The sequence below is a fragment of the Ammodytes marinus genome, assembly GCF_949987685.1.
Source record: "Ammodytes marinus genome assembly, chromosome: 2".
NCBI classification, from domain to species: Eukaryota; Metazoa; Chordata; class Actinopteri; order Uranoscopiformes; family Ammodytidae; genus Ammodytes; species Ammodytes marinus.
In genome coordinates this window covers 12147052-12168656 of record NC_137231.1, presented here as the reverse complement: position 1 = coordinate 12168656, position 21605 = coordinate 12147052, and the positions used below count along the sequence as shown (strand labels likewise).

Below are 21605 nucleotides of genomic sequence, written 5' to 3'. Positions count from 1 at the left end.
GAAACAGCCCTGGGACAGTGAATTCCAACTCTGAATATGACATTTTTGTGTGTGATGTTTTTATTTTCTCTTGTTAGACTGTGAATCAGAGGGGTGGGATGGGGTTATGAGAGGGGATGTGCTGGCAAGAACGAGTGACAACGCAACACTGTAAGTAAGATACTGTAGCAATAAGAACTGGAGACATTTACTACTGTCATGTTTGCATTTTAAGATTGTTTTTTTATTTTATTACTATTTACTATTATTATTGTTCTTATTATGACTACTATTCTTCTATTACTATTAGCCTATTGTTGTTCTGTTCTATTTGCATGACGTTTCATTGCAATGAAACATTTGGGGCTTATTTGTGTTTTCTCTTCTCATGATATTGTGAGTTTCATGGGAGGGGTTATTGGCAGGGTGGGCAATGGGTTTGGGGCAAATTCCACATCAATTCAGTCAGTTAGAAGCAAACATTTTTCACAAGCTGAAATCATTTTTAAATAAAATGTTTTTATTTATACACAACCAATTTAAAATTTGTCTTTCAATTAGAATTTTATTTTTTTGCTCAACCTTTGAATGTTTTAGTTGGTGACCGGCCCTGAACTGGCCTTATTAAACCGGATCAATGACCCTTAACCTGCGGTGGGAGGGTACGATGTGGGGAGGTTCATCTCTTCTGAATGTTATGGAGTAGCCTGTTCAGTGTGAGGAGCTGAACACATCATGCGCCTTTAAAACTCCCATCAACACAGGTTGACAACGCAGAGTGCACAATAAAACTAGTTGTCCTTCTACGTGACGGCTTAGACAAATTGCGCAAACATTTTTTAATACACTTGGTTTGAAATGCATTTCCTACACTTAGTCCAATATACTCTACCCCAAACTGCTGTCTCCCTTTCCTGAGAAAACTGTGTGAATGTGTGTGTGTGAGTGTGTGTGTGTGAGAGACAGAGAGAATGACATGATTTTTGCTCTACCAATGCTTTGTAAACGTTCTTGATGCATTACACATGTGTGCAATTGGAGTAGTGTTTAAAATAGTTAATTTATTGTTTAGAATGTCTTTGCACCCCAGCCAGAGCAAATAAAACAAAATGTAGCAATCTGTAACCGAAACCTAAAAGGTGCTTGGGCAAAATAACCTCTTTTACACAGGACTAACAAAACAAAAAACACAATAAAATGAGACTTATTTTTTTGTTTTCAAAGTGCCATAACTAGTGAGGAGTGAAATGATTGGCAGAGTGGGGCATACATGCTTTACTGTGTGAGTTTACTTGAGAAACAAACAAAAAAAGAAAGGGGAACTCCAAGGAAAATGTGTATTTGATTACGCTGACAAATCGTTATTACATTTTATGCTTTTGTGGGGACACTGCTGGACTATGAACTCTGACTCTATTATAATTCCATGAGCTCTGCTGCAGATTGTTTTCATTTTCACGTGATGAAGAGTGAAAGAGTGAATGCATTTATTTGCATTAAAGAGAGCCGTAAACACTCAAATTTAATGGATCCGAATGGGTTGAAGTTCAGAGATATGCAGGGCCCTTACTGAGTCCTCCTTTGAGATGTATATACAATGTGAAGGTCTGAAGTGATTTTTGTTAAATTCTATATTTTATCGCTTTTGTAGACATTTTGTTGTGGGAAGAAAAAAAATAAAAGACATTTTATGGGTGCATTTCTGCCTCGTTATTCTGTCTCACACATACACATTTTTTATTCAAACGTGGAACATTTTTACCCTTGGCACATTAATCAATAATGTATGTGTATTATAACAGTAATTGTCATTGTCTCAATATTTATAGTCAAAGTATTAAAAGTAATATGTAACTTTGTGAAGTCTTGAAAAAGCAGCATGTTATTAATGTAGTTACTATTATGATTTATGACATACAAATTGATATAAACCCTTTTTAATACTGAAAATGTATATGAGCACCCTTTGTACAAAATACAGCAATATAAATGTCGTGCCCGGTCGAGGACTGCTCATGATAAGATATACTCTTCCATCTCCTTGGTTCAGAGAATCAGGGCTGATTCAGGATATGTATTTCGATCACCTGATGATTCAGGTGATCATGTCTCAGTATATGTGTTGGTAAAAGTGGATGTGTCCTTTTTTCCCTACTTCCTTGGTCAAAGGCTACATCCCTTTTTCATCGTCCTCTTGATCTTCTTTCCCCGACTTCGGCTCTGCCTCGCTGCTGTTCTTGCAACTGTCCGGGTGCTTCCTTAAATCTGAACAACAGAAACATCAGTTAGCGACATGTCGCTTCAATAACACAGTCATTACCACAAGAAAGAGAATACTGGCAGGCCTGGGAGGAAGTCCACGCATCTGGCATGAATAATTTGGTTTGATTTGTTAGAGAAATCTTGGAGAGAACACAAGAAGAGGGAGAGGAAACACAACACACCTTTGAAATATCAAAACAACTGTGTCTGAATGTTTGTGTTTGTTTGCCGGGCTTGTTTGTTTTTGAGCGCAGTTTCTTTCCGAGCAGTTATCCTCTAGATGCTGGTATCGTGCCTACCCAGAGACGTTAATTAATAGCTAATCAAAGCTAATGTCTCAGCAGCACATCACCAGCACAAAGGCATGATTAATATGTAATCAAAGGCCGTGGAGCACAATGCACAAAGCAGAGCCCACCCCTTTGCCTCAAACACTAGTGTTGTTATAGAAATAAACGAACACTCGTGGCTTAATTAGCTGGCTGTTGGTGTGTGTTGTCTTCATTTGAAGTTGTCTGGGATTTATCTCAGAGCCAACGTCAGCCTCCTGAGTGACGACACAGAGGTGACATACGAATACATGCATATACACCCATGCACTAGAAGAACAAAACAATAAGGAATGTAAATCACATATTGGTTAAGACATAAAAATCTCACTCTTCAATTATTTTAACAAAGTTATCATGCACACATTCTCTTAGGCCTTTACACACACACACACACACACACACACACACACACACACACACACACACATGCAATGCTAAACCTTTCTGACCTTCTAGGCCCAGTCTTTGGCAGCAGGCGCTGCAAGAGTGCTTCTGCAGGAAAGCGCTTATGGCAGCACCTCCAAGGTTATCAGGACCAAAAAGCATCTCACCCCTGCTACCACTGTAACAGGGTCAGAAAATAAATCTGTTTTGCGAATGTATATTAAAGACCATCTAAAGTTCTAAAATCCAACGGGAAAGATTTTTGGACCAAATATATAACCAGTTTCTGTACCTCTGGTCATCTGCCATGATGACTGTGGGGTCAGTCAACTCCTCTCCTACTCCTGTGAAGAAAATAACACATACATATAGAAAGAAAAACAGCTTAGTAGAGGTATACAGCAAAAACACACACACACACACACACACACACACACACACACACACACACACAGTAAAGAAATGTACCTTGGATATCAAGCACAAGAAGCTCTCTGCATGAGTACTCATATGTCCAGTGGGAGAAGGCTAGCAGCATCTCTTCCAGTGAACAGCAGGGGGTGATCTCTTCTCCAGTGTTGTTGTTGTACTTCCTGAAGTCACCGGACATGTTCCTCTCAATAGTAAGCCACACGCCATTTGAATGCCAGAGGACCAGCGCCACATCTAGAAACCTGATGGAAAGAAAAGTCAATCGGTAAACCCATGGACACACACATATGCATAAGTGACAAAAACACACACTCACACACACACACACACACACACACACACACACACCTTGGTGAATGGTGCATATCATCAGGTTTGACCTGGTTGAACACTCGCATCATCTTCTGCGCTGCTCTATGCTGCTGGATTTCCTTCAGAGATGTCAAACATTGATCATACAGTTATAGCTATAGGAAACTAATGCAACAGGAAATAAAAAAATGTGAATATGTTACTACATAGTTGCAATTTTAATAGTTGGCCATGCCATCATCTTCTTGAAATGTCATCAAGAACTATTCCGTGCTTCCCTACCTATGTGCACTTTACAGTGGCAGGTAGACTTACCCTTAAACATAGCTGCAGTGCTGTGTTACCATGGAAGTACCTCTGCCAGGCACGAACTACCTCCGACCTGAAGGATTTGACTACATATACCAGACCAGGCCTGATCACATCCCGTTCCGCCCAGGTACACAGCACCCTGCAGCCCCGCCGCAGACCCCCATCCAGAGAGCCCTCTTCACTCCAGAGGGGCTGCAGAATAGCAGACAGGCCTTGTGACGACCAGGAAGAGACTTTGCTTGATTCAGGCTCAGCATCGGAGGGCACTTCCTCCAGAGAGTAGATGCTGACCTCTTCACCTCCTGCAGAGCAAAGCCAGTAAATCATGTGCAAGGAAGGAGATGGAAGGACATTCAAGAAACATATTTTATAATGATAATAAAATTAACAATATTTAAGGTGACTTTGACACCTAACAAAAAGGTTACCCATCATGGAAACAGGAGTGAAAGGAATGGTGTGAGCCAGTCTCATCAGATTGTTTCTCTCCATAGCTGCTCAAACACAAACACAACCAGGTCAAAACCACACTGGAGCTGAAATACAAGTGCAATAACTTTTAGGATGTAGCGCACCAAAATTATTGGTAGCCACAAATAATAAAATATAAAAATATTTTTCTCAGACCTGAATAGTGTGGATACAAATTGTCAGTGGACTGGAATGAGGAGCTCTTCACTGCAGCAAGCAAAACAAAGAGGAAATTAAAGTACAAAAAAAGATCATCTCACAATAATGAATAAGGAACTATATGAACAGAATTTTAAAGTTGTCAAAGAATGTGTTCATTATTACCTTCAGGGGCAAAACCACTCTGTAAACTGCAACATAAACATAAAGATAAAGAAAAATATTTGATTTAATTTTTGAAGTGCATCGATATATAATGGAAGCCCAAAATAAAAGCAGACTTACGAGGACCTGCGGCTCATGGATCTTGTCCAGCTGTTCCATGCTGAAGGAGTGGGGCTCCACACATCCTAAGGGGTTAATGCACAGATAATTGGTCCAATACCACCGACATATTCAGTCAAAATATCCAATTTGCCTTAATATGTCTAATGTTTCCACAATTTTAACAGTATATTGCCACAAACCGGCACATAATTACCTGATGGGAAAACACTTGCTTCTGCAAAAAATCCATTGGTTCGAAATCTGAAATAATGAGAGTTTCAATATCCAAATCTCTAACACAAAACAAACACTGTCAAAAGCAATGCAAATCGTATTAGGTCACAAGCTCTTCATCGTCTGCTTATTCTCCAGCTTGTCATTCTTCCTCTTGTGCCGTTGTGCATTCACATCCAATGGGATGCTTACAATGTTACTGATTAGAACATGTATTTCATTTAAACAGGACTGTAGGTCCTTACTGAGCTGGCTGAGGCTGGTAGAAGCAGACCAACATTTTGGCTCTCCTCTCATTGTCGGTTGCCCTCTATAGCTGGCATGAGACAGGTGGGAATGCATTGTTTCCTATGTGCAGAAGAAGTTCAGGCGAGAAGTCACATAATATAAAACATAACAGTTTATGCTCCATGCGATATTTAGTGCACAAATCTCAACAGTGTGCTCAGAAGTACACATCTTGTCACATTACACTGATTGGACCGCTCTCTTGTATCTTCACTGTCTTCCTGTTTTGGCATTTGCCTCTGCTGTCTACTTGAGAGAAGTCAGAGGACTTGGACCACTCTGCAGAAACAACAACACACATGAACTGTTAGAGAGTGTGGCTGCATGATAACACACAAGTCAATTCGGTTGACTGATGTAGACAAAGCAGGGACAGACATTGAGAAAAGGAATGCTTCACACCTGAATAATACATGTCTCTTATAAAGGTCCAGCCTTTTAATTTGAGAAGAATTGAATCAAGATGGCATAGACTGTATTATTAACAGGAAGATGTATGAGGTCATGCATACTAATTTGTAATATAGAATTATGTTTTCAAACCCTCACAAACAGTACCTCGGTTCCTACTGCACCGTAGCAATGTGTCATCCTTAAATCCCCTCCCACCAGTCAGACTCTCTTTGTTCATTGGCTCGTATAGAGAAGGAAAAGATCCCCTCGTTGGACTGAGGGGTGCCCCAGAGAAAGTCATATTCTCCATGCTGGATGACAGAGACCTGCTGGTGCTGTACGGACCGTGTCTAGACAGACACGCCCACCTGGAGGACTTCACAGGTCTTCCCCATTGGCTGGAGGGTCTGGACCGAGAACTTGGTTGGCCATCGTCCTGAGAAAAGGCAGGATTAACCAAACCCTCAGAGATGTCTCGCGGGTCTGACAGAAGGACAGCATTGCTAGAGGCAGTGGATGCTTGTACGTTAGACAGCTGTTCCTGAGTCCTTTCCTCCGCTAGCTCTTCTTTTTCTTCTTCTTCTTCTTCCTCCTCCTCTTCCATGGCAGTTTCCTGCTGACTGGGAAACAGGCATGGGTCACATGTCCAGAGTTTAGGATGTTGTGACTCCACGCCTCTGAGGGAGAGAGTAGACCCACAGCAGGATGGCACACAGGACTCACAAGGTGTCTGATCCCTGAAACCACCGACTTGACCTCCGCCTCCGAACGAGTGAGAGATGGAAGCCTAGGCAAACGATTTGCACAAGTAATTAGTGTCGTGAAAATTCTATATTCCGACATGCTGTAATAGAAAACTAAACTCACAGAGAATTTAAGAATTTAATTACATTCATAATAAGACAAAACAACAGAGTACAGAGTGTAAAGCTTCAGACATACACGGTCAGCCCCCGATGGGACTGACAATATGTGATGGTCAAACAGAGCATTTAAGGCCCCATTCAACAACAGGGGCGTCAACTAACAGATGGTTAATAGAGTAAACAGGGGCCTATTGCATAAAAGTGGAATTAAGATATGCAGGATGATTGATAAAGCCAGCCTTGACAGAGTCTAGCCTGGGCACTTTGGATTAGTCAGTTGCATAAACTCCAATCCAGGATGTAAAGGGGCTGCTTTGTCAAGCCAGGTGTAAGTAATTCTGTTAAGTGCCAGCCCACAGCTTTCAGAAGTAGACCCAGAGATCGAACACAGATTTACTGATGTAAAAATGGAAAAGACGGCCCATTTTCCCACAATGCCTTGCTAGTTTAAACCGTATATCAGGGGGCAGTTCATTTCATACAACAGATGTATTCTCTGCCAACTGATCTTGATGTCCCTGCATTGTTTTATGATAAAATAGTTGACAGTGAGCAGTCTGCAGGTGCATTTAAAAAATAGCATGGAAAGTCCATTCAAAAAGTGAAACTTTCCTAGATTCATTACACAAAGTGAAATATGTAAGGCCTTTTTTTGGATGATTGATTGATCATGGAATAAAAAATCTTGTATCTCAAAATATTAGAATATTGCATATAACCAATCAAAAAAAGGATTTATAATACAGAAATGTAGACCTTCTGAAAAGTATGTTTATTCTAGATTAATTTCACTTAATGTGTAATGAATCTAGAATATATTTAAGTTTCACTTTTTGAATTAAATTACAGAAAAAAGGAAATTTTCATTGATATTTAATTTTGTTTCAGATGCACCTCGATATAGTTATAAGTACAAAGTGAATTTATTTGACCCACATTTGCAACGTCATCTGCCATCGATAATCAATTGTATAAATATAGCCCGCAATATAATAATAATAATAATAATAATAATAATAATAATAATAATTGATAGGTTTTATATAGCGCTTTATTGCCTAGGCACTCAAAGACGCTTTACAGGGTTCCTGGTTCAATTCGTTCACACACAGTCATACCGGTGGTGGTAAACTACGAGAGTAGCCACAGCTGCCCTGGGGCAGACTGACAGAAGCGTGGCTGCCATTCAGCGCCAACGGCCCCTCCGACCACCACCTCAAACATACAGCAATCACACAAGGCAAGGTGGGTGAAGTGTCTTGCCCAAGGACACAACAACCATGACACAGGTGGCCGGGCGGGGATCGAACCGCCAACCCTTGGATCGTTGGCCAACCCGCTTAACCACCTGAGCCACAGTCGCCCATATGAACAGACTATCACATAAATTATTATAATTTATATCATTTCATCTTAATCTAATTATAATTAAGTTAATTATAAATGGTTCAGGTTAAATAACCATTTTACAGGCTAAACGTAAAGGATAAATCTCCACGGTAACTTATGTCCCTCCGCTTTTATGCAACTGGATCATGGCTAACGCAAGCCAGGATAACCGAAATATCCTAGGTTAATCCCTTATCTTAGTTTTATGCAACAGGCCCCGGGTCTCAGGGTTTATTGTGGTCAGCCACAATAAACCTTAAAACAGTTTAAGCAACTGTTTTGTCAGCACATTCTTAGAGGAAAGGCACATGTGTTAAACTGATGTGATATACATATGAAAAACAGATCAATTAGATAGTTACAAATAAATCTGCCCTCACAATTAGTTTATGATTTGACGGATGTACTTTTTACTAAAATGTCTTCAATTTATACTAATTTCTTTATGTTAGATGAGTATGAAAAACTTGAGGTGTGCTTTAAGATGAGAACCTTTTTTGTAGCTAATTTTCTTGGTAAAGACCGGAAAAGAAGACAGAATATTTAGTTTTACACCGAGATGTAAAATAATGTGTATTCTTTGTAATAAATTGTTTCGGAATGAATCATTTGATATGTTGCAACTTAATATTGCTGTCTTTGGCACTTTTTGTGCAGGACACAAAAACAAAAAATAAAAAAATAAAAATCAATCAATCAATCTTACAAAAGCTACTATTATGAAATGACAGCAATAAAAGAAACTAATAAGTACCTCCTCTGTTACTTCCTCTCCCCCCTCTGTGTGTCCTTGTCTTCCTCCCCTGCTCCCCCGGGCTCCGACATTGCTCTCCTGTGATGCCAGTCTGCTCGCCACCAGGGTAAAGCCCTTCAGCAAAGAAGGAGGGGTACTTTTACAAGACCTAGCCATGGCTCGCCGAACACTAAGTACATCACAGTCCACTCCACTTCTGTGAGGGAGGGACCAACTGTGAGGGAGGATGTGACGGGACGCTGTAATGGGTCGACATTGAGCCAGGCGTGCCTCCTCCTGATGAAGGCTGTCGGAAGCGGAGAGCAGAGTAAGGGTGTCCACAGCCAGAGCCGAAAGGTCCTGGAGTTGACCCAGGTGACAGTCCAGCTCTGCCAGGCTGTCCTGAATGAAGTTGACCTTCTCGGAGACCTCCCCCACCATCGTGCACATCTCCTCTGTTCTGGTGGAACAAAACATTTAAAAAATTATACATTTGACATTTCAAACATGTTTTTTGCCTTTGGTGATGAACCAAATCTCACACCTGACAACCACTGTGTAAGCTCGTACCAATGTCACAATTCGACTGGCTTTTTAAAGCCACTGACAGCAGACTTTACAAAATGATGACATTGTGTATACTACTGTATGTTACATGTAAAATAACAAGATATTGTGCCATCAAGCAAACATACACATAGGAGTGAAGCCTGTGTCAGTAGGACAGGAAGATGTATAAAATCAATAAGAATATCAATCCAACCTCTCAGCTGTTGCTCCGATCCTGTTAATCTGACTGCCGCGAAGAGCTTCACTCTTCTCGTGGAAGTAGGCCTGTACACATTTCTCCTCAAACTCATGGAGTTTCTTAGAATCCTCATGGCCCAGGAAGAGTTCTGTTGAGGATGGGTCAGAAAAGAGAAGTGACTTTATCACTGGACACAAGCTGTGAAGTGACTTCTAAGATGTGTATAGATACTGTAACTGTTGAATTTGTTTTCTGTTCCCACAGATAAACACTAGAGTACTCACTAAGTCCAGAACATCTCTCCTCCCGCCCAGCGTCTCCTCTACACCTCCTGTAGATGGCTCTCAACCCGAGGGTCATGTGACTGAGGAGGATGAGAGGCGGAGGCAGCCACGGCTTCTCCTGATAGGTCATTATGTAGCGGTAACGGTTGTACTTCCACAGCTTATTGGATGTTGATGCCATGTCAAAGTAGATGTTGCTGTTATTGAAAAGGACAACGTCAATTTAACTAAAAAAAACTTTTCCTTGAGGGTCCTTCACTTAAAAAAAAAGAAAAAAGAATAGGCATGCTTACTTGAAAAAAGCAATGAGAATGTTGACCATGATGATATACTGGAAGAACATATAGACAGCCTGGAGGAATGGGGTGACAAAGGAAGCAGCAGGACACGGTTTGCCGTCGTCACATGCTGTTAACACACACACAAACAAACACACACGCAGACCTTACACATTGACAATGGGAACAGACTGTAAAATGTTTAGGGTCATTAACATCTTGTAAACATCTTGTCATTCTAAATTTGGATCAACGGCATGATTTTGCACAAACAGAGCTTTGACCAAAAAATAGGAAAAAGACTAAATTGACATTAATTTGGTTGCACAATAAGGATAATCATCACATACACCTTTAGCCTGCAATGAAAAGCACAAATTGTAAAAAGGGGAAAAAAATAAAAAGACGAGTCAAACCAGCCTCACTCGACACTGAGGGTGTATTCACACATGCCGTGTTTAGTTCAGTTGAAACGAACTCAGATGCACTTCCGCCTTCGGTGCGCATCTTTCAGACAGGTGTGAATACAGCAATCGCACTCGGGGGCGGACCAAACAAACGCTCCGAGACCCAGTTGAAGAGGTGGTCTCGATGCGCTTCAAAACGCACTCTAATGCAGTTCGTTTGTGGTGTGAATTTGGCCGGACTCGATCCGACCCAATTGCAGGAAGCACTGTGCCTTTTCTATTTTAATAAATCGCTGTCAGCTTCACATTATAGGAAAGTGTTGTTGTCGCCATTGTTAGGAAGATTAGTTGTGGTTTGACCGGGAGCCCCGAGCGAATATATTACATTTGATAGACAGGACGCGTAAACATGCTGATGTGTTCAGCGATCAGATGAAGGAGAGGGGAGCGTCTCCCGCACAGTGACAACAGGTTCACGCTGCGCTTTGTATGAAGTGCGTGTTTTTACTTTGCATCCCATGTTACGGTACCGTCAATACCATCCCTGTGTCAGTTTGGAGCTGAGCCGCGCCGAACTCACACCCAGCTGACACACGGCTAAATCAGCTGTGTGTCAGCTTGAGCCTATTCCTCGCGAGCCGCACGTCCAGCAGCAAAAATACAGTAAATATTATGTTTCACATCGTAGGCTACAAGCCACACATTGACACAGGCCTACATATTATAACCATATGAAACAACACTAATTTTATGTTTATTTTATTTTATTTATAGGCTAGATGTTGGCCTATTTATTTATTTATTTATTTATTTATTATTTTTAACCCCATATCGTATCAGTTATATATTTCGCAGTTTTTACTTCGTTTTTCCTGCTTCTCTCCACCCCAGAATGTCTGTCCAATGAATGAATGACCTCAGATCACGTGTGGTTTTGCTTCGTGATGCTGGTTCACTTGCAAAAGGGGCAATATGAAAGTGGACCACACCAAACAAAAAAAATCTAAACTCTATTTGGTCTGGACCAAAGCAAGTGAACTAGCGGACTTTCCCAGTGTGAATACACCCTGAGTGACTTCAAGGCCTAAATTTCCCTTTAACCAAGTTTAACATCACAAGATTTGTATGTGTGTGTGTGTGTGTGTGTGTGTGTGTGTGTGTGTGTGTGTGTGTGTGTGTGTGTCTTCTCTTGTGGCAATGGACAAGTGGCAAGAGGACTTTGCAGCAAGTTCCTCCACTAAAAAACGCAAGGCCATATCAATGTCATCAAGGTTGAATTATATGGGCTTTAAATCAGCACTGAGTATCTAGGACATGGTTTTCTATAGAACCACTAACCATCTATCTCCCCTGCGTAGACCTCTCCAAAGATCATCCAGTACGGCTGGAAGACTACGTCTCGAGCCAGGCTCCAGGAGGGCTCTTCATCTGGTGACAGGATGGACTTCCTGGAGACCCCGAAGCTCAGCAGCACTATTGCCATCATCACCACGATGAAGAACATATTCCTGGTCTGGACAGACATGGAGGAGAGAGAGGGGTGACTTTTTTATTCCATTTTAGTCCTCTCTGCAACAAGAAGTGTACAGTCTCTACCCACCATCTTAGTGATCATGGTGAGATAAGGGCCAGCATGCTGATTGACAGCCAGCAGATCCATCACCCTGACGAACCAGAATATGATGTCCAGACAGTAACTGATGCGTCCTGCCGACCGGTAGGGCTCAGCTTGCCAACGCATCACCAGCCCAGCCAGGAAGAGGAGAATGGCAATGAATTCTGATATGTTCCAGTACTCTGAGAACCAAATCTTCAGCTTCTGGCTCAGCTTCCTTGGCTCAGACATTAGAACCTAATAAAAGGGTAAATATTTGTATATTGTTATGTTTTGTTGCACTGAGCGTTATATGATCAACATTTTCCTTTTATATCACGGGACATAAGCTGCATTAGACACAACCAATGAGCCACAACTGTTCCTTCATTTTTCTGTTCATTATTCTTTCTTGTCACAAAAAGGATCATTCTTACTGGGGTGGAGGAACAGGCCTTACCGGGCGATTAGCAATTGAAAGTATTTTCTGGCTACAGCTGATAAAGATTAGATGTCGCCCTCCATTTTTAAACAATGGAGCGGAGTTGTTAATTTGCACCATCATATTCCTATTACCAGCCGGCATTCATTCATAAATGACTTTAATAATAGCTGATCAATAAACAAATCAATAATGTTCAATCAATTATCAATTATTATTTGTCTCCAACAGCTATGTTGTTAAATCAAACAAGATTCCTATGAATTGTATTCTGTACTAATTACATGTAATGTATGTTTAATATTGCCCTTTTTAAATAATCCTTTCAGTATAAAAACATGCCAAAAATACACATCAATAGTTAAATAATAACAAGGGAGACAAGAGAACATGTCAATCTACTGGCTCTTTCACCTCTCTCATATTCTCCACTGCAGTGGACAGGATGTACGCTATGACCAGCCACTCCGGAACACTGGGTTGATCCCCCATATTCACCAGGATGACGTAGGAGAACAACATCAGAAAGACCAAGTAGGACATCTAAAAGTGGAAACAGAGAAATAGAGATATTAGAAAATAAATTAATAGCACACATGCTGCAACTTAAACAAGGAGCTACTCTCATCTGTTACATGTAATGTGTTCAGAATGAGATTTGTATAGGGTTGCAAAGGGGTGGAAAGTTTCCGGTAAATTTCCGGAAACTTTCCACGGGAACTTTCGCTCAGGAATTTTGGGAATATTCAAAATTGGGAATTCTAGGAATTAACTAAATGGCGGTCATTTAAATGATTTTTTTTCATATCCAAACATTGATCTAAACATATAAACATTTTGTTTTGTCATAGGCAGACATCCATGCAAAATAATACAATAAAACATTACATTTGAACTTTACAGTATTTGTAAGCAGAACTATCAAGTTTTGATTATTTTATGAACAATCAATACTTTCACTCAACAACAAAAAGATGAATGTTGAGTAAAATATTACTGTCTGACCCAACCCATTCAATAAATTAAGTAAATTGCCCCCCATGTGATGGAGGAATGCACAGTGCATGTAGGGGGCGTGGCCTCAGTACCCCTGTAGTAGGATGTGTGCTATGTGCAACTTGCAAAGTGTACTTGCATGAAATCTGGTTGTTTTAGTCAAGATTATGCTAAAATATATTTTCCCCAGCTATATTTAAAATCACTGTTTAAGCCTCTGTAAACCTGGTCTTGTAAAAAGCAATATTTGATATCAAGTTGGGTGTCTCAATAAACTTTAAAGAAAATCAGATTTGAAGTTTAATGTTCATAAATATTATAAAACATAGTTGAAAAAACTGCTTTTTACAGTCTACAACGTTTGCCAGGACTGAAATTATATAGTTAGAAGGATTTAGTGCATTTGGTTTGCTTTAAATTTAATAAATTCCCGTATATTCCTGTTAATTCTCGTTTATTCCCGTTAATTCCCATAAATTCCCGTTAATTCCCATGGAAAGTTTCCAACTTTGAAAATTCCCGAAATTTTGCTACCCTAGATTTGTAGTATAGTATGGTATTGTATAGTATAACAAGATGCACACAACTTACTGTGTGAAACCAGAACTTGACAACAGGAGCTGTGTAAAACTCATACAGTCTTTTGAACCAGGACCGGGAATGCACAGTCACGGAGGATACAGTGTTTGACGCAGGACCAAGATATTTGTCCTGGAAAGACGGGCCTCCCTCTGCATCCAGACTGCTCTATGGTAGGTGAGGAAGAAAGGAGGGTGAGACAATATGATTCCAAGACTATTAGGATTCCAGTTTCAGTTTGAAAACAAAACAGTACTTGATAACTGCACTGCCAGCACTTTACCGTGTGATCTGTTCCCTCGTGGGTTGGAACTGACTTCACAGAGTCAAGTCCAAACAGCATTGTCTCATGAAGCTGTGGTACATGGCACATTTCAGCTTTGCTTTTAAACTCCAGTAGCAGGATGGCGGGGGGCAGAAGAAGGCTCAAAATGATCTGAAAGAAAGAGTGTATAGGTGTGACATGTAGGCTTGTTACATCTTATCAGATAAATCAGGAAACTGTACCTTCAATAATAAGTTTAGGTAAGCAAAACTGATTCACATTGGATCAAATGTTATGCAATAAAAGGGATAGTAGTACTATTGAAGCGTATGTCTATGATGGTGTTAAAACAGGTGTAATACATTTTAAAATAACATGGAATTATTTTCTTGTTCATCCGACAAGTTCTGCAAGTTTCACAACATGAACCTTCAAGAAGGAGTTTTTTCTCATGTTGAGTGGACCAGTCCAGAGATCTGTGAGGAGGGTCTGGGTGCAGGAGTGTGAGACAAATGGTCTATGACATGAAGAGACAGCCATCTGCAGACAGGTGAAGCGGCTCCACGCTTCCATCTCTGAAGTCAACAACTTCATGGCCATCTGCTCGTTCTGACGAAATGCACCATCTAACACGTCCACCGCCAGCTGACCAAACTCACTAAGACACAGACACAGCAGAGACATGCAATCATATGCAGGTTTTCATAGAAACAATTGCATAAAGTCCATATGAATGATACAGAACATGGCGCCAAACATAGCTAATAGATAAAAGGACCTTTTAATACACAGACAGAACTAGACCAGACCGAAATTTAAATGGTCAAAATGACTGATTTAATCTTAAAAGGGATCTCCAGCGAATGTTTGGCGAGCGTTTGTTTATGTTATACTAACCATGGAAATAGTATGCCTTTATATTGTGCTGCTACAAACCTTTATTATGATGTAAGTATCAAAACCCACACAGTAACACACATACACTCACAGCGAAAATGTTTTGAATCGCTCTGAAATGTTGTCATCCATACTGCTCTGCCGTGCCTCAAAGGCCATGGAGCGGTACAGCTTACAGGCCACTGTGGCACGTCCTATTGCTTCCTCGCCATGCTGCCACAGGAAAAGTGCCATTGGCTGACGCTGATAAAGAACGGCCCACACAAACAGGTCGTTGACGTTGAAGGGAGCCACCAGCGGAGCATCATCAATGCCAGGGCCAAACGTGATCTCTGGACTGCTGCCGGGTGACACATCTTCCTGAAAGAGTTTATGGGTTTGGGGGGAAAATCAACAAGAAAAGAAGAATAAAGAAGAAGGGATTTCACAAGGAAAAAAGGAAAAGGGGGAGAAATATGAAAAATGAGAACAGATGCAAGATACTAAGACAGAATTAGAATTTAGAATGTAAAAACTTTACAGCTTTTGTAAAAGGCTGTTGTTTAGATGTTAGGACTGTCTTAGAGACTCAAAAAGAAAACAAAAAAAACACATAATGCATGAAGTTAAATGGCTTAATCTATATAATTTAAGGATTGTTTTTTATATGACAGTGCTGAAATCAATTCCCCACCAACCTTGGGTTTGTAGGGTTGAGCAGTTCTAAAGAAATGCATGTCCTGGAGACCCCTGCCCCTCTCAGGGTTTACTATTAATCCTCGTCTCTGTTTGAACAAGGAGGCGGAGCTGGCCCGCCTATTCCCCTATACACAAAGAAATAGCAACAAGGGGACTGCATTATTTGTAAGAAGGTCAAACATATACACAATACTAACCATGTCAAACCCCCTTTTCCCGGGGGAGAACAAGACCAAAAGGAGTTAAGAACTGCTGATGCTCACTTTGTCCTGTAGGCGGTTGTAGGCAGCTCTGAAGTGTTTCCTTGTATAGATGCTGCGATAAGCTCCACCTATGAGGTACTCTATCACCAGGCCCATGTCAATGAGAGAAAGACGGTAACCTATGGGAAGAGAAGTCTACACAAACACATGTATATTATATTTAGCTGCTATTGTAAATAAAAAAGAAACTATCATTATATACCTAAGCACACATAAATGCAGCTCAACTCCATATTTTGTGCAAAAGCCAATAATGGCTGCATAAACAGTGTTGTTTGTTGTGTAATTCAATATTCATATCGATAAAAGGCATTCTCATCCCAACCACTAACCTGTTTGGCATCTTCAACCAGGTGGTGGAGGAAGCAGCCCGTCTGCCCCTGTGACTGAAGATAGGAATTTGTATGATTTATCAGAGACAGTAGGCACATAGAGAGAAAATATCAGCAACACTAGACAACAAAAAAATAGAAATAAAGAAAAGCTAGTGGTTACTTTTTCACACAGTTGCATACTGCATATACAGTAGAAGCTCTGTTTTTAGGGGGCCTATTATCCCAGAGTTATGAATAAGGAAACAGGCTTTAAAACACAAAAGATAAAGGCAGTGTGGGGAAAGCCAAGTGTAAGTGTGCTCACGATAAAGAGTCTTGCGATCTCTGAAGCATCTTAAAGTAACAACTAGGAAAATACCCTGAATGCAATTGACCAGGAAACCCAAGTGGTACAAAACACATCCAGTGATTTCAATCAAAGACACAGTTTTTTGAATTTGTGCATTGAACGAAAATATCAAATTTATTTGGTATATGTAGAAAAGTGTAAGCCATGGGGAAATCATACAGCAAGACTAGAAAAAATATTGTTGAATAAAAGTAATGTTTTCTTAAATTTATGTCAACGTTGCATTTCTATTCTTGAGCAATGAGACAAGTAAATAAGAAGTTGTGAAGAAAATAGAGTGTCACAAACAGTAGAAGGAGGTACTTTAATATGTGATAACAACCGTGTTATAAAGCTCCTCGAGGCGATCCACAGTAAGAAAGCGGCTCATTGTCATGCCATTGTCAATCAGCAGTTTGACAAAACTGACACGGTCCATCACCAGAGCATCCAGCATGGCCTGCTCCAAGGAGCCCAACTACATACAAAACCCAATAATTATGATTATGACTGCTATGGATATTGTTATAATGTGCAATATTCTCTGTGTAAACACATAAACACAGAACAGCTTGCAGCAGTGATTCACTCGTTCAGTCTTACCTGCCAATGCTGTCCGTACACCAGGACATTTTTCTGTGCAATGTCAGCCCTATCCCAGGCTAGGGTCATACTCAGCTGCTCCGCAGGACTGGCCTTAGTGCCTTTGCATCATTCAGAGAAAAACAAATATATACAAACAAACTTAAATATCTGAGTTCCTAGACTATACAAACACATTTCTCACAGCTGATATTTTAATTTCTCATAGCAGGAAAAGCCCGATGTAAATGACTGATTGTTGTTCCCTTCAAGTCCAGCAATAAGTCTGCCTAGTTTACCCCTAGAATGTTAACACCACAAAATATGCAGAATTGTTAATGGTATCAATTAAACCTGCATGTTTATTTCCTGCTATGACAAGTTATAAAGTCTGCAGCAAAAACATCTATTGTCCCAACCAAGAGAAGAGAAACAGTACCCTTGAGAGTAGTTGTCAAAATAGCTGCATCTGGAGCCATTTGGTCCTCTGACTCTGAGTCAAAGATGGTGATCTGTTGATCAAAGATAGTCAAGGGATGTAAGAACACAGGCTGAATCATGACACACACTTTCCCAAACATTGTTTACTTACAGACTGTCTGTGATCCATACACTGCAGGAGGAGATTGTAGAGCAGTAAGGCTTCTGCTCTGTCAACTCCAAACACATCTCCAATCCTCACAAGGAAGTCCTCTTTAATGTCAGTATCCAACAGCCTAGAAAAAGGAAACAGTGAACATGTGAACAAGTCTGCCCATTAAGCAGTTGCTACATGTGAAATGTAGCAGAATTGTATACAATTATGGAGATGCTTAGATCTACTGCCATAGCTACATTTAGGTACTGTAGGCATGCATACCTGTCAACAGATGTATGCTTGTGTAAGAAGGCGATCAGGTCAGCAGCCCTGCCCGATCCCTCAAACACAAACACCGGAACAGGGGGCACATTGCTTACATAGTCCAACACTGTGGACACAATGGGGGGGCCTCCTTCCACTACTACACACACTACAGGCACTCCTTGGTTCAGTCCTACAAAGAAAGAAGGGTAGGGGCATATGGCATTCGTCACATGTAATCACATCTATTACCCACATGACATGTTCTCTCTTTCTGTCGGTATTGCACACACATGTGACTCACGAGGGTGTATCTTCTGTAGTTGGATGAGTTTCTCCAGCTTCCTCCTGAGGCCCTGCTGGCAGCCATGTTTCCTCAGCGTTCCATCGTCCACCAACAGAAAGTGGGAGTGGAAACCATTGAGACAGGCCCTCTTGCTCAAAGGGTTCCCCAGTGGCTGGTAGGGCCTGAACACCTGAACCATGTTAAGGAAAACTTGCATCAAGAGCTGGCCAGTAGTAAATCATAGCAAAACAATGCGTTACGATGGTGTATTACACATATTCAGTGTCCCATTGATGCAAACTCATTTAACAAAAGGTAAGATTCTACGGCTCACATCTCTGCCTATGAGGTCCTTGTTATTGTCAATGACTCCCCATGGAGTGATGCCAACTGTGCTTCTCGTCCTCAGGTCATGGCCCCCAAACGTTTTCACTGCCTCGCCCACATACTTAGACACACCTAGAGAAGATGCAAAGAGCAGCTGTATGCACATCAAATGTATAATTAAACAGTAAATATTTTAAAAATGTAGCCGATTTAATTTTACAGGATCAAAAACACCATCTGGCTGAGTAACAATCATAAAGGCATATCAGAAACTAGCCCAAGAGTTACAAGAAGTATTGACCACACGCAAATCTTACAACAATTTTGAACTCCTACCTGTGTTAATGCCATCAGTCAGTATCCATGCCCCTGTGCTGAGGGCAGCAGCCATCAGCCCTTTGCTGAAGGCCTGCTTGACTTTAGGGGGCAGAGTGAAGTTCTCTGAGCCTCCCTGGACGGTTAGTAGTAGCTTGGGTCTCTCCATCTGCCACTCCTTCAGCATCAGCTGGAGCAGCGCATCTGGCTTCGAGTCCACAGCCACACGAACATACTGAAAAGGAAACATACAGTATTTTTTTAGCGACTGAGAGTCTCAACCAAAGCTTGTTAATAGAACTGTCAAAAGACACACCCCTGTCTGGTAACTGAGATCTTAAAAGGGAGTTATTCCATGTAGAAAAGTATCAAAGTTATCAAATGGTTTGACAATTGAGCAAACAACCAAAATGTTCCTTTGGCATAGAAAAACCTTTACTGTACAGCTAGTAGACTTGCTGACCTTGGCCCGACAGACGCGCGTGGCAGTGTCCTCAAAGTCTACGGTCCCATAGGCATTGGTGGGACTGGCTTTAGTGTGGAGCTCAATGGACCAGTCCTCTTTCAGGTCCTGACCAGGACCAGGATAGAGGGATGTGGGGGGAAGGGACTCTTGCCAAGAGTGCTCCCCCATCAGGCGGCCACAACAACATCTGGCCAACGGAAAGATTATTGCATTGAGCATAGCCGGTGGAAAGACAATTTAATTGAGCATAGCAGGTGCACATTTGCAAAGACACATCATTCACTTAAAGTGTATGACTCTTTTTTTAAGGTAAGGAAAGGATTTATTTTTAGGCAAAGCATCCCCAAATCAAGGTCAGGTTGTTGGGTATAATTCACAGGCACCTGACAGGCCTGCATCTGACCTATTTAAGCCAGTCTGCCACAATTCCTCCCCTTTTCCTGTCTCCCTCCCTTCCTCTTCACCTCCCTTTGTCCTTGGGTCTAATTATCTATGATGGTTGTTTTTATCATTTCAAAGCACACAGAATTCATGCACATCAATCTGTAAAAATCACGTATAAATCTTTTTTTAATTTCACATTATTTTATTCCATGTACAGTATTCTTTTTTGTTTACCCTTAATTTTATTTAATTTTGCATTTTACTTTATATTTATATGGTGCACCTTATCACCTCAATTAAACTCTGCACTGTGTCTTTGCACTACTTTTTTGCTTGTTTGGATCTCAGGTTGCTCTTTTCACTTGTGTATTTCTCTTATACTTTTCTTTTTATATCGCATAGTTGATCGGAGCCTGATGCTCAAGAATTTCACTGCCAACGACTGCTTCTGGAATTGTTGTGCATATGACAAATAAACAATCTTGAATCTCTCTTATTCATACCTCTCTTGCACTGATGACGCCAGCAACTGCCCTTAGTTTATTTATTTTTTACATATTGCAAGACACCTTCATTGAGCCAGTTTGTGACACAGTTAACAAAAAGTTAATTTCTAAGTACGCAAGGGAACTAGAACTAGCAAGAGATGAGAGAAACATGCAAAGGGAGGAGATTGTGAAATAAAGGGTGTGGTTTAAAATACCAAACATCCAAACAATAATAAAACAATAGCTTCATCGGAATAGGGAGTGGGATGTAGGAGGAGGCGAATACAGTGTGTTAGAGAATGGTATAAAGACATATAAACACACAATTCATGAATCATACCTGATCAAGCTTTGGCATATTTGACATACTGGATTACATCTGTAAGAAACAGGAAATAACACATTATCAAAGAATCCACATCATCTCTATTCCCGGAAGATATGGCTGAGTGCCAAATAGTTTTGCCCTCAGAAAAATGTAGCTTCCAACCACTGCTGTTGATATTAAACAATGCAATAACTAAACAAACCATCTTGTATTTATTCTGAGAATCGTAAAAACTTGTACTTGACACACTTTTTTTAAAATCATCAGTTTCCAGTTCACCTGTGTAAATCCCGAGACGAAGGGATAAACTTCACACACTCTCTCTTGAAGAAAGTTTCCTCGATCCAAGACTTCCGTGACTGGAAAAGAGAAACAACATATTTGCTTACAATAAACAGATCCTGGAACAGCTAAGAACTATATTCTGGACTTTACAGTTATATCATCCTCCAACAAAAAAACACACACGATTCCTTATAAAAAAAAGGCAGTGACCTTCTCAGTGAAGCTCATTGCAGTGCCGGCAGCTGCTTACATGCTGAAAACAGGGAACTAACCGTAGGTCCCTCCCCGTAATAGAAACCTACACTCCTTAAAACACTGACAGGAAGGGACATAAAACAGTCAACCTTTCATTCAACTTCACAAGAGTCTGTTCTTCGTGGTCTTTCAAGGTCTGTG

The 21605-nt window shown here is 40.7% G+C and overlaps 1 protein-coding gene across 5 annotated transcripts; it reads right to left on the bottom strand.

Moving 5' to 3' along the window:
* Positions 1 to 1161: 1161 nt before the first annotated feature.
* trpm6 (transient receptor potential cation channel, subfamily M, member 6) lies at positions 1162 to 21605 on the bottom strand. 5 transcript variants are annotated; one of them, XM_080049793.1, is made up of 40 exons: positions 21554 to 21605; positions 21204 to 21283; positions 20937 to 20975; positions 19722 to 19911; positions 19280 to 19493; positions 18951 to 19075; positions 18635 to 18806; positions 18349 to 18523; positions 18082 to 18205; positions 17929 to 18001; positions 17511 to 17611; positions 17251 to 17385; positions 16577 to 16630; positions 16245 to 16379; positions 15981 to 16106; positions 15395 to 15663; positions 14836 to 15064; positions 14425 to 14577; positions 14154 to 14309; positions 12981 to 13109; positions 12131 to 12382; positions 11869 to 12043; positions 10139 to 10253; positions 9846 to 10042; positions 9577 to 9709; positions 8835 to 9273; positions 5991 to 6612; positions 5617 to 5711; positions 5390 to 5492; positions 5125 to 5171; positions 4929 to 4993; positions 4809 to 4834; positions 4641 to 4691; positions 4442 to 4507; positions 4017 to 4315; positions 3738 to 3820; positions 3426 to 3631; positions 3250 to 3301; positions 3023 to 3135; positions 1162 to 2244 (listed from the first exon to the last, which is right to left on the bottom strand). In XM_080049793.1, the coding sequence occupies exons 4-40, from the start codon at positions 19890 to 19892 to the stop codon at positions 2150 to 2152; spliced, it is 5775 nt and encodes a 1924-aa protein (XP_079905919.1). In that variant the 5' UTR covers positions 19893 to 19911; positions 20937 to 20975; positions 21204 to 21283; positions 21554 to 21605; the 3' UTR covers positions 1162 to 2149. The 5 variants fall into 5 exon arrangements, with proteins under 5 accessions (XP_079905919.1, XP_079905916.1, XP_079905917.1 ...); XM_080049790.1 differs by lacking the exon at positions 21554 to 21605 and adding an exon at positions 21420 to 21462; XM_080049791.1 differs by lacking the exon at positions 21554 to 21605 and adding an exon at positions 21420 to 21462 and having other exon boundaries at positions 16577 to 16624.

Coding starts and splice junctions, on each gene's coding strand:
- trpm6 (XM_080049790.1), bottom strand. Junction 16,380..16,576: donor TGGTTGAAGATGCCAAACAG/GTTAGTGGTTGG, acceptor GTGTTTGTGTAG/ACTTCTCTTCCCATAGGTTA. Junction 6,613..8,834: donor GAGAGGAAGTAACAGAGGAG/GTACTTATTAGT, acceptor TCGTTTGCCTAG/GCTTCCATCTCTCACTCGTT.